This window comes from Dipodomys merriami, unplaced genomic scaffold (assembly GCF_024711535.1).
Source record: "Dipodomys merriami isolate MVZ:Mamm:240054 unplaced genomic scaffold, mDipMer1.0.p SCAF_49, whole genome shotgun sequence".
Taxonomy (NCBI): Eukaryota; Metazoa; Chordata; class Mammalia; order Rodentia; family Heteromyidae; genus Dipodomys; species Dipodomys merriami.
Window position 1 is genome coordinate 5,968,747 of NW_027206057.1, and position 16,254 is coordinate 5,985,000.

At 37.5% G+C, this 16,254-nt stretch overlaps 1 protein-coding gene across 8 annotated transcripts in view; it reads right to left on the reverse strand.

Annotated features, from left to right (window-relative positions):
• The window catches only part of Hecw2 (HECT, C2 and WW domain containing E3 ubiquitin protein ligase 2), a 369,185-nt gene that overhangs the window by 18,591 nt on the left and 334,340 nt on the right, over positions 1–16,254 (reverse strand). For 7 of the 8 annotated variants that reach the window (XM_069995704.1, XM_069995707.1, XM_069995702.1 and 4 more), the window contains 6 exons: positions 14,547–14,645; positions 10,916–11,045; positions 9,345–9,491; positions 8,449–8,563; positions 5,116–5,201; positions 3,038–3,150 (listed from right to left, as the gene is read on the reverse strand). In XM_069995704.1, coding sequence (XP_069851805.1) covers positions 3,038–3,150; positions 5,116–5,201; positions 8,449–8,563; positions 9,345–9,491; positions 10,916–11,045; positions 14,547–14,645 — 690 coding nt within the window. Of the gene's footprint in view, positions 1–1,762; positions 1,956–3,037; positions 3,151–5,115; positions 5,202–8,448; positions 8,564–9,344; positions 9,492–10,915; positions 11,046–14,546; positions 14,646–16,254 lie in introns of those variants that run through there. The other variant, XM_069995705.1, reaches the window with a different exon arrangement.

Below are 16,254 nucleotides of genomic sequence, written 5' to 3' on the forward strand. Positions count from 1 at the left end.
CACTTAATCAGCTATACCTTCAATTACTTGATTATCACAGAAAAGGAAAAGAGAAACAGATGCGACTTGTGCAGTCTTTAGAGAACATAAACACACACACACACACACACACACACACACACACACACACACACACAATTCAATATGATTCTTGGTTGCCATTGTGCTACCACAAAGGGAGTATAAGAAATCTGGGAAAAGAATGAGATATTTTCTTATGTGAAAGGTTGTATGGCCCTGAACATCATGTGTGAAAGACTAAGATGTTCTCCCTCATTGTTCTGGCTGCCAGTTCAGCCAGACCTTGCCTCTCATGGTTCATGGTCCCTTCCCCACTGCAATGTAAAAGTGCACATTTTTAAAATAAGAAGGCCTCATCCATTTTCTCTTTAGAATATATAGACACTATAACATCTTAAATATTAGATGCAGAAGTACTAATGGGCTGATCAGAACAAGCCCAAACAGCTCTTCAGCTCTGTAAATATGTAATTATAATTTATATATAAACATATATAAATATAAATAAATTTATAATGTATAATATATATAATTTATACATATATAAAGAAATGGACTGTGGTCTGCGATAATCTATATTTTCACATCTAGGTATTATATGAAAAGTGATAACTAGGTTGTCAGTGAAGTGCTTCTGCTGAGACTGTACTGTCATGCACTAAAGTGCTTTAATATTACTTTTTCTCATATTTTAACACAGTTGTACAGTGGCTTCCAGAGATTCAGGACAAAGATTTAACAAGAACAAAGGAAACATACTATCCCTGAGATTTATAAAACACATGATCTCAATCAGCCATCACAAATACTCTCTGAGTTTGGCTTTGTCACTCCGAATCCAGTAGAACCAGCCTTGGGTATACATGACACTGTGTGTTACCCAACTGCATGTGTGCAACAATACAGAGAACATCATGATTGTCTCTAATGAGTCAGCACAGGAACTTATGGGGAAGTAGAGATGTAAATTCAGTCCGACCCCCCAAGATTCAAGATGCTGCAGCAACCTTTCGTATTACCTCTTACTCAACCAAGCCCAACATGCCATCATTCCCAGCCTTTTGATAAACAAACTGAAGCCCACAGATCAAGTCACCTTGTTGGTTCAGGGTTAGTTGATGGCAGAAGTGAGACTAGAATCCAGGTCTTCTAACTTCCAGCTTTGTACTCTTTCCACTATTTTAATGCCTAATGTGTATTTCAGATGACAGCTGATGGTAATCACAATGGTTGCAATCACCAATTAGATGCTTCCTCAGGGCCAAAGACTGGACTAATTGTTTTTGTTGTTGTTGATTTGTATGCCAGTCATTGGATTTTTCTACCCAGAGCTTCATGTTTTCTACGTAGGCACACTACCATTTGAGTATTAACTTCAGCCCTTTTTGATGGGGTTATTTTTGAGATAAGGTCTTCTTTTCACCCAACTCAACCCAGAATCATAATCCTCCTGATCTTAGCTCCTGCATAGTTAGGACGGCAGGCATACCTGATAATACCAAGCTATTGTTTTGAGATAGGGGGGTCTTAGAAGCTTTTTTTCCCAGATGGCCTCAAACTACAATCTTTTTGATTTCAGTCTTCTGAGTGGACAGGATTATAGGCATGAGACACTGACACCTAATTAGAGGAGAGTGTTTAATGTGAATAATTTCAATTAATCCTCAGAATTACAAACCAACAAGGTAGATGAGAAAACAAAGCTTCTAACAAATGACTTTTCTCTGCTCACCAGGGTTCATGAAACTTCCTTGATCAAATACAAACAGCCAATGTATCTATTTATTGCCCCAATTTCTTCCCTTACACTTCAGTGGCTTTACATAAATACATGTCAGCAGAAGGTGCCACATGATTAATCTGCTGTTTCCTGCATTTTCTTTGCTAATTCTCAGGTTTTTCAGCGGAGTGAAGAATATTAGTGTTTACAGCAGCTTTTGAGAAACAAAAGAGAGGGAAAACTTCTCATTATCTAAGCACAACTACAATAAACTGCTTCTTCAAATAATAAAATTACAACCCACACCTTTGGGTACATCAAGCCCACCAGATACTAATCAGTGACGCTATTCGGATCATGGTGGCTGCAAGTTAGACCAGGAGGCTTAGACAAGCAAGAGTTTGCAGTCTTCATTGCTCTTTGCATTTGTATTTTCAGTGCCCTTCCCTCACCCTATTTCATCGGCTAAAAATACAATTCTTGAGAATCAGTCTTGTGATTGCCAAGAAAACCTTGACAGATTCCTCAAAGTTGGTTTTACATCCATCATGCCATCTCTGATCACCTTATATAGCTACTATAACACATTTCTCAAAGTTATCTCTACAGAAAGAAACTTATGTTGCTATTTTGGCTTTTTCAGGTTGCAGTTTAATTATTGGTAAGATTAGAGGTGATGGGAGGCCCTTTTTTACTTGCAAAATACTGATTACATAAAAAAAGTGCATTCACTCTCAGGAATTTTTTTTTAATTAACAAACACTATCTTGCAAGTCTAGTTCACTTATTAGTAGCAGAAATAAAGTAAAAATTTTCTGCTCCACGGAAATGTATGATCTTGTTGCCAGTGAGGATCCAGGGCAGAGAATATTCAATAGATTTTAGCTATGTACCATATAAACTAATATAAAAATCCCCTTAGCTACTGCAGTGGCAACAGTAATTCTAAATAGTAATCAGTATAAACTTTTTATAGCTTCTGCCAGCTGTTAGATTGAAGCCAGAAGTATGATGGCCAATGTTGCTTAACTGATATTGGCAACTGCTTAGAGCTTCTGCTGTAATTTGCTTTTAAGATGCTGATGCATATATTTTAAGGATGATCAGTGAGATCTTTATTTAGGAAACTAACCAGGAGGATATTCATTGTAAAAACTTTCTTCCAAATTTTTGATATGAAAATGGAAATCTATTTTAGCCTATTCTGTTAGTCTACCTTTCTACCCAAATACATATAATCTAAGGTCTCCCCTAGAATTTTCATTGGCAGTAAAGCAATATAATTTTCTATCTTACCTGGGAAGAGCAGTGATTTTTCCCCATTTCTCTACACAGAATCTTCTTGGGCCATTACTTCCGCGGAGAGAAGCAAATCCTTCATAGGGAATGCTGGATGTGCCTGTAACAAACTGTCAAGAAATAGAAGGAAATTAATATATTGGGTTTAAACCCCTTGGTACAATTATATAAAGATGATAGATAGATGATAGATAGATAGATAGATAGATAGATAGATAGATAGATAGATAGATAGATAAGATAGATAGATAGATAGATAGGTAGATAGATAGATAGATAGGTAGGTAGATAGATAGATAGAAAGAAAGAACAGACTGGAGATAGATAGACTGCAGCCAGAAAAGGCACTTTATTATGACTGTGCAGAGGGGGGCATGTGGAAGTTTGGAGAATGACGGCATGGAACAATCCTGACATGAGATTGTGACTGAGACCATAAGAAAGGACAGTGCATTACAAAGTGGAAGAGGCTTTTGTGGGGGTTTTAGAATATCAATTACAGATGCAGTTGACTATCTCAAATGCTGAAAAATGAATAGGTGGGTGTATCAGTTAACTTAAGTCTACTTAGCATCCATTCCTTATCAACTTGAAGGGAATTAAAAAGAGAGTTTCTGAGTCTGCAAATTTAGGGCTTAAATGTTTAAAGAAGCCAATATGCAGTCAACTTGTAAGCTCTGCTTGTGACTTCCTTAATTCTGATCCCTCAGCTGCGTAATTTCCCAGGATAAATGAATAAGAAAGAAAGAAAGAGAGAAAAGAAAGCGAAAGAGAGAGAAAAAGAGAAAGAGAAAAGAAAGAAGAGAAAGGAAGAATGAAAGGTAGAAAAAAGAAAGAGAGAAAAAGAAAGAAAAAAGGAAAAAATGCAAAAAGTTCTGCATGTCACTGTTATCTGAATTTGTAGAAAGTTAGATGAAGGAAAAGAAAAGACTTTTAAAAAAATCAAGGAACTGCATGAAATTCACTAAAAGTGGCTTTAAGGTTGAGAGGGAGTTAAGAATAGTCAATAAAGCTAAAAATTAACTTAGTCCTCTTTCAGGGATGGAACATCATCTCTCTGTTGCTAGAGATGCTGGTTCAGCGTACCAGGGCCTTTCGCTGAAGGACACCCTGGTGTCCTGAAGGTAAATGCTGTCCCTGGGATTCTTGGATTGGTACTGGTACCTCCTTAAACTTTTCATGAAATGCATTGGCTTGGCCTGGATGTTCTCCAGGAATCTAGTTGCATAGGATACAGTCAGAGTAGTATCAAAATGGGACAACCCAAATACATACATAAAAATGTATGTATATAGAAATGTATTACAGAGAATACATAGTAATTGTTGAAAATGCTTAGTGACTGTCAAAAATATACACTTCCAACAATATCTATACTTTTTTAAAGAATATTTTTATTGGAAAGATACTGTACATGAGTAAGGTAATGAGTACATGTCCTATCAAGCAATGTAACCTCCTCCTTTGTTGTTCCCTTGCCATCCTTTCCCTCCCCACCTCCCCAACTCCTCCCTCCCCACTCAAGTTGTAAAATTCATTTTCAACATAGTGTCTTGTGTGTCTCATTGTTACAATGGGTCAACCTATAGTACATATGACTATATAAGATATGTCAAGGGGCTGGGCAGGTGGCTCAGTGGTAGAGTGCTTGCCTTGCATGCATGAGGCCCTGGGTTCGATTCCTCAGCACCACATAAGCAAAAAGAAAAAAAGCCAGAAGTGGTGCTGTGGCTCAAGTGGTAGAGCACTAGCCTTGAACTGAAGAGCTGAGGGACAGCGCCCAGGCCCAGAGTTCAGGCCCCACGACCGGACCCCCCCCAATAAAAAGATTATGTTAAGTGAAATGAACCCCAAGATATGCACACAAGAGGATTTTTCTTTGTTGCTATTGTTTTTAAAGTACCATGTGATTTTTTTTTGTTTGTTTTGTCTGTTCTTCCCCTATGGTGTAACCTCTGTTTTTACTGTATTTGATTCTGGTGCCCTGCATCTTGTATATACACTTTTCTAATTTGGGGAGGGGAAGGGAAATATTTATACTATTGTGTTAAGGACACTAAGTAATGGCATCTTACCTGTAACAACCTTAGCCGTTGCTCATTGTTGAATCTTTCCACTGCTGCCCAGAACCACCGAATTACAATATGATTGTCATGGTAGCCTATAAACCAATGAGAAAAGTCAATGTAACTTTGACTCTTCTACCTCAGCCCACCAAGAAACATGACAGAAGACAACCCTCTCAGACTGTCAGCATTTTAGTTTCTTTAAAGGTAGTTTATAACTTAAGACTAAGGTTCTATCAAATATTTAATTTTATTTTTTAATTTAATTTTATTGTAAGGGTGATGCCAGAGGGTTACAATTACATAAGTAAGGTAGTGAATACATTTCTTGTCGAACATTGTTACCCTCTCCCTTGTTTTCTCCCACTTTCCTTTCCCCCGACTCTGTATTTTAAATATTTTCCACTACATTTTAAAAACTCAAAACAATAACTTGAGATTAAGGAACAGCACTGTAAATATGATCACAGAAGTACCAAAGGCTAAAGAAAAAAATATTAAATGAAGCCAAGAGCTCCATTTTCACTTTGTCACTTCTAAATGGGAAGAACAACAAATGTGTTATTTTAGCACTCTCATTTCTGAAAAATACAAATGCAGTGACTAGAAATGATTAACTCTTTCAGTCACTCCTACAGAAATATTTTTCAGGTACCATGGCTGAATGCTATGCAAAACTGTAAGACTAATAGCAAAGAAGACAGACGGCCAAACGGCTTCTGGTAGAGCCGTTAATCAACATATAACACTCATACTTCAAAACCAACTTAATCTCATGCTGATTAATAAACATGTAACTTAACAGTTCAATCAACTAACAAAAATTCACTAATCATCACAAATTTACTAATCATCACCCAAGTCTGACTTTTATTCCCTACTTTGGCAGAATCTAACAGAATGTCAAAAGTGTCATCTCAAAGGCGGCTTAAGGCAGTGGTCGTGAAATCTCTTTTTCAGTGAAAAATAATGAAGTTCAGAGAAGGCTGATAAAGGATTAAGGTATAATTAATGATTCACACTAATTCACAGTCATATTTTATGTGTATGACAGTTACTTTAATTCTGGGTCAGAATTAAATGACCACGCCAAAAGGAGAGGGATTAGAAACTATCTTAATCATAATGTTTCCTCACAGGTTCTCATAGTTGTAGGATTTGGGGAGAATCTCACTTTGTTGTGTGCCATTTTACCTGTGATGTTTAGTCTTATTTAGATAAGAAAGAAATCCAAGTGGAGAGTAAACAAAATTAGATTGGGCGTGGTTGATGCACAGGGTCCATGTCCAGTTTTTAGTAAAGGCTTCTTGTTATTGAGCAATTAAAGTGCACTCATCTATGAAATGAGTCCATTGGGTCTTTGTGGCCTTTAAGTTTTCTGATCTTATGAATCAGCCCTTCTTTACTTTGGCTTTGCTGTTTGTGCTCAAGCTTTTCTTTTTTTTTTTAATTTTTATTTTTTGTGAACACACTGTACAGAGGGGTTACAATTACATGGGCAAGTTAATGCGTACATTTCTTATCAAGCATTGCAGCCTCCTCCTATGTTTACCCTTCACGTCCCTTCCCAGCCTCCCCCGCCCCCTGTGCTCAGGCTTTTCTAGAGCAGCAAATGTGAGAGCTGCCAGGTGAACATGTGAACATGTGGTAAGTGGCAGACTGGCTGGTTTCTACATTCAGTGCCATAGTTGAGTTAGTAAACATGGCAGCTGGGCTGGGAAGGTGGCTCAGTGGTAGAATGCTTGCCTTGCATGCATGAGGTCCTGGGTTCGATTCCTCAGCACCACATAAGCAGAAAAAGTCAGAAGTGGTGCTGTGGCTCAAGTGGTAGAGTGCTAGCCTTGAGCTGAAAAGCTGAAGAATAGTTACCAGGCCCAGAATTCAGGCCCACGACTGACCAAAACAAAAAACAAAAAACAACAACAGTAAACATGGCAGCTTAGCATTTGCCCTTTTCTGCTCCCTTCAAAGATGCTCACTTGGTAAGATCAACAGAACCATACAAAGAGATCCTTGAATAATCAGAGATAGTGAATGTAATTTTATACTGAGTAAGTAAAAAAATGGCTGGTCTGATCAAATGCATTTCTATGAGGAATTTCTGAGGGGATGGAATGATGACATATGATTTATAGTAAGATACAAGTTATATATTTTGCTAACAAACCACTTCTCCAATTATTTGTAAGTTGAAACAGATTAACAACACCAACAGTTTTATAAGTTCAGAGTACAACAAACCGGAATATTAAATGGAAAATGGAGCAGGTAGAGTCTGGCCAGCTGTACATTAGCAACATTATAATTACCAAAGCTACATATGGATTACACATGAGGCCAACTAGAAAACTTACTTTAGCAACTGACTTCAGAAAGAATCGCAATAGAAACACCAATTTGATGAAGTCTTTCAGACTGAGAAGCCAGGAAGAGGTGGAAGAGCCAGAGCAATTCAGAAAATGTTAAGGTTTCTAGTACTCCAGATTTATATAACTGTTATTTTAATCTATGTTTCAACTTGGAGAACTGGTCGACTCTTGGTTTATTTTGTAATTAATACCTGGGGAAATACAGTGTATATTTTGTACTATCCAAGTTTACAATTACTGCTCCTTAGATTCTGAGTTACACAACAACAACAACCCCCCCCAACCTGAAAAACAGCCACATTTTGCAATGAATTCCTAACACTGCAATAAATTCTAGAAAATGTGTTCTTTGCTTAAAATTATTGAGAAGAACTTTAACTCCGTGCCACCAACAGTTCCCAGTTTTGACAATGAGGTTCCAATAGTTTTAGTTTACTGCTCTACAGAAATCAATTTCTAAAGCTTTCCCCTTAAACTAATCATACAATGCCTTCCTCTTGAGTTGAACATAATGCTTTTTGGAAGGGATCTGCCAAACTTGTTGGATTTTGAGAATCTTGCCTCTGAAAGAGTTAAAATGGATAGTTCACTGAATTGCAGAAAAATCTGCTGATTAGCAAGCTCAAAGCATGTCCCCTGTGAAGATTTAGAATGAAAAATTAATAAGTGGAGTCAGACCAGCTGTATGTCAGCTCCCTGCTGCTCCACTAAAAACACTGTAAAATAATTAGTGTTTTGATGATCACATTTCCTCATAGACAATTAAGAGTTATGACACCCTTAGATGGGGTGTAAGCAGCCTTTCCCTCTTTTGGCTAATGAAGTGACTGGGGGGAAAAAAAGAGAATATACTTTGCCCAAGTCTCAAGGGAGACTGCATCCAACCTATGTCCTGGGTTGAGACCAGGATGGTGACTCATACTTCCCTTTAATTGAAATTTAAAAATCATGCATCTTATAAATCAAATTTCACCTCCTCTATATTCTGTGTTGCTTCTCCAGTCACTGAGGTCTATTTCAGCTGTGCCTGCAATGACCAGTTCCAGTTCCCTTGCATCAAAAACAGATACCAGCCTGGCGTCCACCACCTGTGGAAAAAAAAAAAAAAAGAGTTCAGGTATGGCTCCTGAGCCTGAGACGCATAAGCTTTCATTAAGTCTTATCAGGAAAAGAGGGCACAGGGGATTGTGGGAATAATATGTGTACCTCATGTAAGAAAATTGTACATCCTTTCTGCAAATATAAATGCCTCCTCCTCCCCACCAACTCCCATTGTTGGTAGAAGGTTGATACGATTTGCCTCAGTTCTATTTATTGCCATATCAAATTAAACATGTCCAATCTCATTTAGTCTTAAATGCTAAGCAGGGTTGGGTCTGGTTAGTGGTAGGATGGGAGGATTTTAATTTCATAATTGACCATAATTGGCTGATAAATCCAGTTTGTGGTTTCTCTTTTGAAAAAGATCCAGTGCTCTTACTGAAAAAGTCACAGGTAATACTCATAACAACTCATTGTGACCCACACATACAGCTGTTTCACTAATCAAGCATGAGATTTGATTATCCATATCAAAGCATGAATAAGATTAATGACCTAAATGTTACTAGTAGGGATTCAAACACTAAATGCTATTTGAAATCAGGTTGTAATATTATTTTCAGTAATCTCTTATAACAAGCATACTAAGCCTTTTAGTGTGTGCTTCTAAGATATGTAGGGAAAACCCTGGTCTTTTCCAACAAAGAGAATAACAGTAAAAACAGCAAAAGAGAAAGGAGATGGGAACATTCTACATGGGGAAGGCACAGCAGGATAAAGTTCACTGCTCTCCAAGTGCAAGCCTGTAGGATGGCTACTGGTGTTTACCTCATAGAAGCCTCGCACTAAGCTCTCTGTTTGCTGGACCACACCTCTCTCAATCCTCCACTTCACCATCCTCTCAATGTACTCCTTCTTGTTCTTCTCTGTCACTGGGATATTGGCACCCCCTGGCTTCAATTCTCGTTCAGTAATCTGGGATTAAAAACAAAAGAACTAACAAGAAAGCATACTTGATGGTACATATACTTGATGGTAGACACTGCTGTCAATGAATGGAACTCAACTGGCTTCTGGGTCCCCCACAAATAAGTGTCCCCTTGCACACTTTTGCTAGGTAGTGAGCTGGTGTTTGAAAGCATCAGTGGTAGAGAAAACATATTGCAAGGTTTAACAGTTATATTTTAAATCCTGACTAACAAAATATGCTTTTTAAAAAAAATGTAGATGAACTGGCACCAGTTACTGGCTCTTTGCTATTTGAATGTTTGACAACCCATTTCTGCCAATTTCTCTTAAATTTAGAATTATCAGAAGCTACAGAGTCAGTAGAAAAGATTATTTCAGGAAACAGAATTGGCACCCAAGTACATCTTATACCTATTTTTCAAAACATAGGAAATTTAGAAAACCCACCAAATACTAATACCTACTAAGAATGAAGACCTGATTTCTGAAGGAAAAAAGTTAAATTACCTTCCACCACCTTTAAAATAAAACCAGGATTTTTTATTTTTATTTTATTTTATTTTATTTTTTGGTCATGGGGCTTGAACGGTCTGGCCCTGGGCGCTGTCTCTCAGCTCTTCAGCTCAAGGTTAGTGCTATATTACTTGAGCCACAGCGCCACTTCTGGTTTTCTGAGTGGTTTATTGTCTCACAACTTTCCTGCTGAAAGTTTGAACCTCGATCCTCAGATCTCAGCCTCCTTAATAGCTAGGATTACAGGGGTGAGCCACCGTGCCCGGCTCAAAATGCTTTTTAAGCCTTCTCCAAAATACTGCTTACATTGTCTCAGTTTCTTAAATACATAGGACAATTAAATAATTTAATATTGAGCTCTAGAACAACATAAACTATTAAAATATAGTCTCTTTAAGATACATTTTCATATCTCTGGTGGTATTTCATTTTATTTATTTACTTGTTTCTTTATTCCATTATTTACTGAATTATTGGTTATACTGAGATTTGAACTCAGGGCCTTGCACTTGCTCAGCTGGAACTCTACCACTTGAGCCACACTTCATCTCTGTTTTCTGCTGGTTATCTTTGAGATAAAATCTTGGAACTTTTCTGCCAACACTAGTCATGATCCTCCATTCTCTGTTTTCCCAGCAGCAAGGATTACAACCTGGGTACCAGCTCTCAGACCTATCATGGATAATTTAGTTGACAACAAAAGATGGTTTTACGATAAGCAAATGAAAATATCTTAATCTGTAGTCGGCAAGGGGAAAAAGAAATCGTTGTAATTAACATTACTGTAATTCTGGGTTTAAAGCACCCAACGAGCCACAAATAAACAAACATCTGATCTTAGTCATGGAATTAACGTCTCACCAACCAATAGCCTCCAGCTGCCATACTCAGAAATCAGGTTGTTGCCCTACACAGACCTGCCCAAACACTTCTTCATTCACAGTGAACGTGAGGTCGAGGATGTCATGGATATCGTTGTCTTTCATCCACTGAAGGCTCTGGTGGAACTCTTCATCAAGGTATTCCAGATCACTCAGGTCACACAGACTGAAACAACAAATAGAAACAAACACATATCAAATCCCAGGGTTATTGGGCAGAACAATGTCAAAGAATGAGGCAGTGATTTCTGGAATGCTCTTAGACCCAGAAACCAAGCCAGTGAAAAAACTCAGAAATTATACATTTTTAAACTTGGGATACATTAAATGCCACAGGAAGAAGAGTTCTGGATGTGTAAGATCTACCTAGTCCTGCATCTCTGGTACCACATCTGAACTAAGGTGACAACTTGGATCCAGTATTCTTTTTGGCTATATTATAGTGTTTTAAAATACTGCTCTCCTAATTTGAATTTTTAAAATATATTTCTATTCTTTAATTTTGTGGGGGTTTTTTGTCCTTTTTAAAAGACAAGATTCATTCTATAACTCATATTCAATACAGCCCCTTTTTCTTCATGGTTCTTATTCTGTGGCTCTGAAAACAGCAAGTGAAAGAATCTCTCTAAAATTATGATTTTCTCTATTTCTCCTCCTTTTTCTTTTCATTGGAGAGACAGGATCTGCATGAGACGAAAGTGATTAAGCCTTGTTGTAAGGTGGCAATATTGATTTGTTAGAGTTGTTTTGAAATCCCCTCCCTCAGCTCAATTTCAAGGGTCATTTTCTTTTTTAATTCAAAACATTAATTAGGCATCAAATAATGGGCCTGATATCTTAATAGCTATTTGATAAACTTGATGTTGCTGCTTTCAGTAGATAAAAGGCTCATTTAAAAGCTACACATAAGTAGATAAGTCAACATAAGATGATCATAAGGAAGATGGTACTTAAAATTGATGCATTTAAAAATGTATGCTAATATTCAATTTAAAAAAAAAGATGAGGAAGGCAGAGGGGAACTCTCAGAGAGGACATGAGTGACAGTTGCTTTGACTTGGAAATTCAGGAAAAACCTTTTACAGCAGATGATAAATAATGATGATTAAACGTTAGAGATAAAAGGGAAGGAAGTGAAAGGAAAAAGAAAAGAAAGGAGGAGGAGAAATGAGCAAAACCCAACAGTATGAAACACAACATAATTTTCAGAAAACAAGACACAGAAGGTAGCTACATATGTCTTCAGTGCCATGCTGAGGAGCTTGGTGACTTGGAGCTCCGGGAAGTCACAATGGAGAAAATTATTTGAATGAGATGGAGACCAAATAAGAGACCACTTCAGTAATCTGGCTAAAATAAGGATTCTAATAAAGGTAGGGCTATCAAGAGTGGAGATAAGTACATTTGTTCTTAAAAACAAATGTATTCATACTTTACTTATGTAATTGTAACCACCCTGATCATCACCTTTTCTTTTTCTTTTTTTAAAATTTCATTGTCAAGGTGATGTACAGAGCGGTTACAGTTACTTAAGTAAGGTAGTGAGTACATTTCTTGTTGAACTTGTTACCCCCTTCCTCATTTTTCTCCCACTTTACCACCCCCTCAATCTTACCCCCCTCCCCCCAGTTGTACAGATCATTTCCAATATATTATCTTGTAAGTATCACTGCTGCAATTGGTTCCCTCTTTATCCTTTGTCTCACCATTTTGTTGTTTCCCTTTCCTTCCCTAATTCAGATAAACATATATACAATATCCAGGGTACCAAAATCAAATACAGTGACAACAGGGGATAAATCATAGGGGGAAAATACAAAAGAAACAAGAAATGACACAGTATATCAAAACAACAACAACAAAGAAAAATCTCTTGTGTCCCTGTCGTGGAGTTCATTTCGCTTAGCATCATCTTGTATAGTCATGTGAACATAGCTATTGAGCTATTCTGCTCATCTGCTAGGATTATCCTAGACACATACTAATTATTACAAATGAGGGAAACCATGGGAACTATGTTTCTTCAGGTCTGGCTTACTTCACTTAATATGATTTTTTTCCAAGTCTTTCCATTTCCTTACAAATGGGTCAGTGTCAATCCTTCTGATGGAAGCATAGAATTCCATTGTGTGTGTGTGTGTGTGTGTGTGTGTGTGTGTGTGTGTGTGTGTGTGTGTGTGTGTGTGTGTGTGTGTGAGTGTCTATACCACATTTTCTTGATCCATTCATCTACTGAGGGGCATCTGGGTTGGTTCCAAATCTTAGCTATGGTAAATAATGCTGTGCTAAACATAGTTGTACTGGTAGCTTTAATATGGCCTTGTTTGGGTAAATGCCCAGAAGTGGGATTGCTGGGCGTAGGGGAGCTCTATGTTTAGTCTTTTAAGAAACCTCCATACTGCTTTCCATAGTGGTTGAACAAGTTTACACTCCCACCAACAGTGCAGTAGCATTCCCTTTTAGCCACATCCCCTCCAGCATCTGTTGTTATTAGAGTTCTTGATTATAGCCATTCTAACTGGCGTGAGGTGGAATCTCTATGTTGTTTTGATTTGCATTTCTTTCATGGCCAGAGAAGTTGAGCATTTCTTCATGTATCTTTGGTCATTCTTATTTCCTCCTCAGAGAAGTCTCTCTTTAAGTCTTTAGCCCACTTATTAATGGGGAAGTTGTTTCTTTGGGGATTTGGTTTTAGGGGATTTAATTTTTTGAGTTCTAAGCATATTTTAGATATGAGACCCTTGCCTGTTTGGCTAGTGAAGATCTTCTCCCAATCTGTGGGCTTTCTATTGAATATCACCTTTTCAAAAAAAGAAAAAGAAAAAGGAGTGGAGATAAGGTAAATCAAAGAATTATTTAGGAGGCAATAATTAGCAAATAATAAATAATTTTATTGGGAAGGGGTTAAGAAAGGATATCTAAAATAGGCAGATAATGTCATAATTCTGACAGTCTTAAATCATGATTCAGTGCTTTTTTATTGTGAGTTTGAACTCAGGCCGCACAGAGAGCTACAACAAACCATGTGCTAATTACAGAAAAGGCAAAGGTATACTCTACATTTGATAATTTCAATCTTTTATCATGATAACAGGAAAAGTCAAGTACTGTGAGATAAAAGCTTCATCTGCCATCGTAAATTACCGCATTGCATATAGGGAGATCTCAAAAACAGGATGGCATTGTCTACCACTCACAAACACTACCCAAGCAGAGTCAAAACAAAGAAGAATGAAAATTTGACCAAGTATGTGAAGGTTTGTACAAAGCAAAATATAAAACGTATTTCATAAAGAACAGGAGGCCATGAGTCACCGAGACTAATCCACAAGTATTCTACTGGTAATCTGTACTAATGCCACAAGAATTCCAGTGCTGTATTTGAAGCACAATTGTTTTAAAGACACAGCCATTGCAATAAATGAAAATAAATTAAAGTGAAACAAAGATTTTGGTGACTGGACAGGAATAAAGGCCCAAGGCAAGAAAACTACATTAACCATGTCTAAAATTGTATTTGCTTCTGAAACTTAAGCCATTATTCAGTTTATTAACTATAGATTTGAAATAGTGAACAGATAAACAGTGATTTTGATAGAAGACGCTCTTCAATACAGTAAATACTCATGTTCACATGCTAATTACATAAGCGTAAAACTATGCTTACATTCTCAGAAGTGCCTTGTAAAAGGGCCTTGTGAAGAAGGCATCCAACAAATACTGGTGTATTAGTGCAAGGCCAAGGATCCTCCCGCTGAACCGGAACCTATGAAAGAAAATATGGGATAGCTTACAGGTCACAGAGCAGTTTCTAAGTGGTTTTATTTGCTTCCCAGAATCTGTTACAATTCTGATCCACTAACTTTGTTCAAAATGAATTGCCTCCAAAGTCCAAGAGAACTTATAGACACTGTAGACTGTCTTCATTAGCTATTAATTTATAGCTACTTGTTGAAGAAATCTGTTTCACTGACATTTACAGATGCCACCTTTACCTTTAGTTAATAATATCACCATGTAACACCCCATAATTTACAACCTGAATCCCTAGTTGGCATTTTACTGGAATTTTCCAGTATCACTTCCAAGAGATATTGACAGACATGAGACCAGAGAAAGTAAGGAAAATTGTTACACCTTTCTAGTATGTGCACATGAATATTAGCTGGATTTCTCTAATATGAACACAATAGCAATTCTCTAGAGGAAAAGCCCAACTTCAGATCGAGAAAGTTCCTATCAATGTTCTTTCAAACCTGACCACTGATGATAACTATCATGATTCAAGAATTACTCCTATGGACATTTGGGGGACTTTTCTCAAGGGGCATTCTGTTCTCCAAAATTTCAAAACTCAAGACTATTCTGAATCAACTTGGAAATTTTCTTGCATACATCTCTTTTGACTAGAAGCTAGGCTATAGCTTCATGGGGAGAAGGAACACTTATTTGCCTATCTTATGTAAGGCCCTGGATTCTACCCAAGGACAGCAAGAAAACTAAATATAAAAAAGGAAAAGGCAAACAAAAGCAAAAATCCTTTCTTGTCTAACACAAGTAGTATTAGGACTGAACTGGTGGCCTAAGGTATATACTTGTTTCTTTTGAATTACAAGTGTACAAGTTTGTAGCTCTTTGAAAGTCTACACCTTCTGAAAGTAAATCTATCCTGGGATTCAAAATATTTGTAATTCTAGTTTCATGCAGTCTTAAGGAAAGTATTGGCCAGCACTTTGTTTCTCTTTATATCTACTTGTGTCAGCACAACTGTAATAAACAGGCTTAGAGGACTCTAACTTGTAACTAGAGGGAAGTGAATTTGAAGAGTAAGTATTAATAGTTAATGCCCTGCACACATCAACAGTGACCTCCTGACTCAAAGAAGCTTTTTCCCTTAGTCCTACTCATGTTCTTCCTTTGTTACTGTTAGTGAAATTGAACAGGAAAAAGTGAATGGGGATTATGTAAGTATTTGAAGTCTACAAAAAACAGGGACTTAACAAAAGATGTCAGGACATTAGGAAAGGGTGAAGATTTCGTACCCCCAGAGGGAATCCTGAATTGGTTTCCCTTGATTCTGGATACGAAATTAGGAAAGAAGTAACAGCTGGCTGTAAATCTTGAATGTGGGGGCTTAAACACTGCTTGGGCCTTCCCCCACCCTTTACCATCACTTCCTCCAGGTACTACCACCCGACACTGGCCACCAAAATCCCACCTTTGCACTAGCCAGAACTCCAGCTGCTTCTCCTATCCCTCAGTGTCAATCACGACCTAGGTGCTATTAAAGAAACTGCCTGATTCCTAGGAGAGGGGCTTTGGGGTCACTCTGGGAGCCTAACATTGTCTACAACTTTTTTTCCCAAAAGGACAAA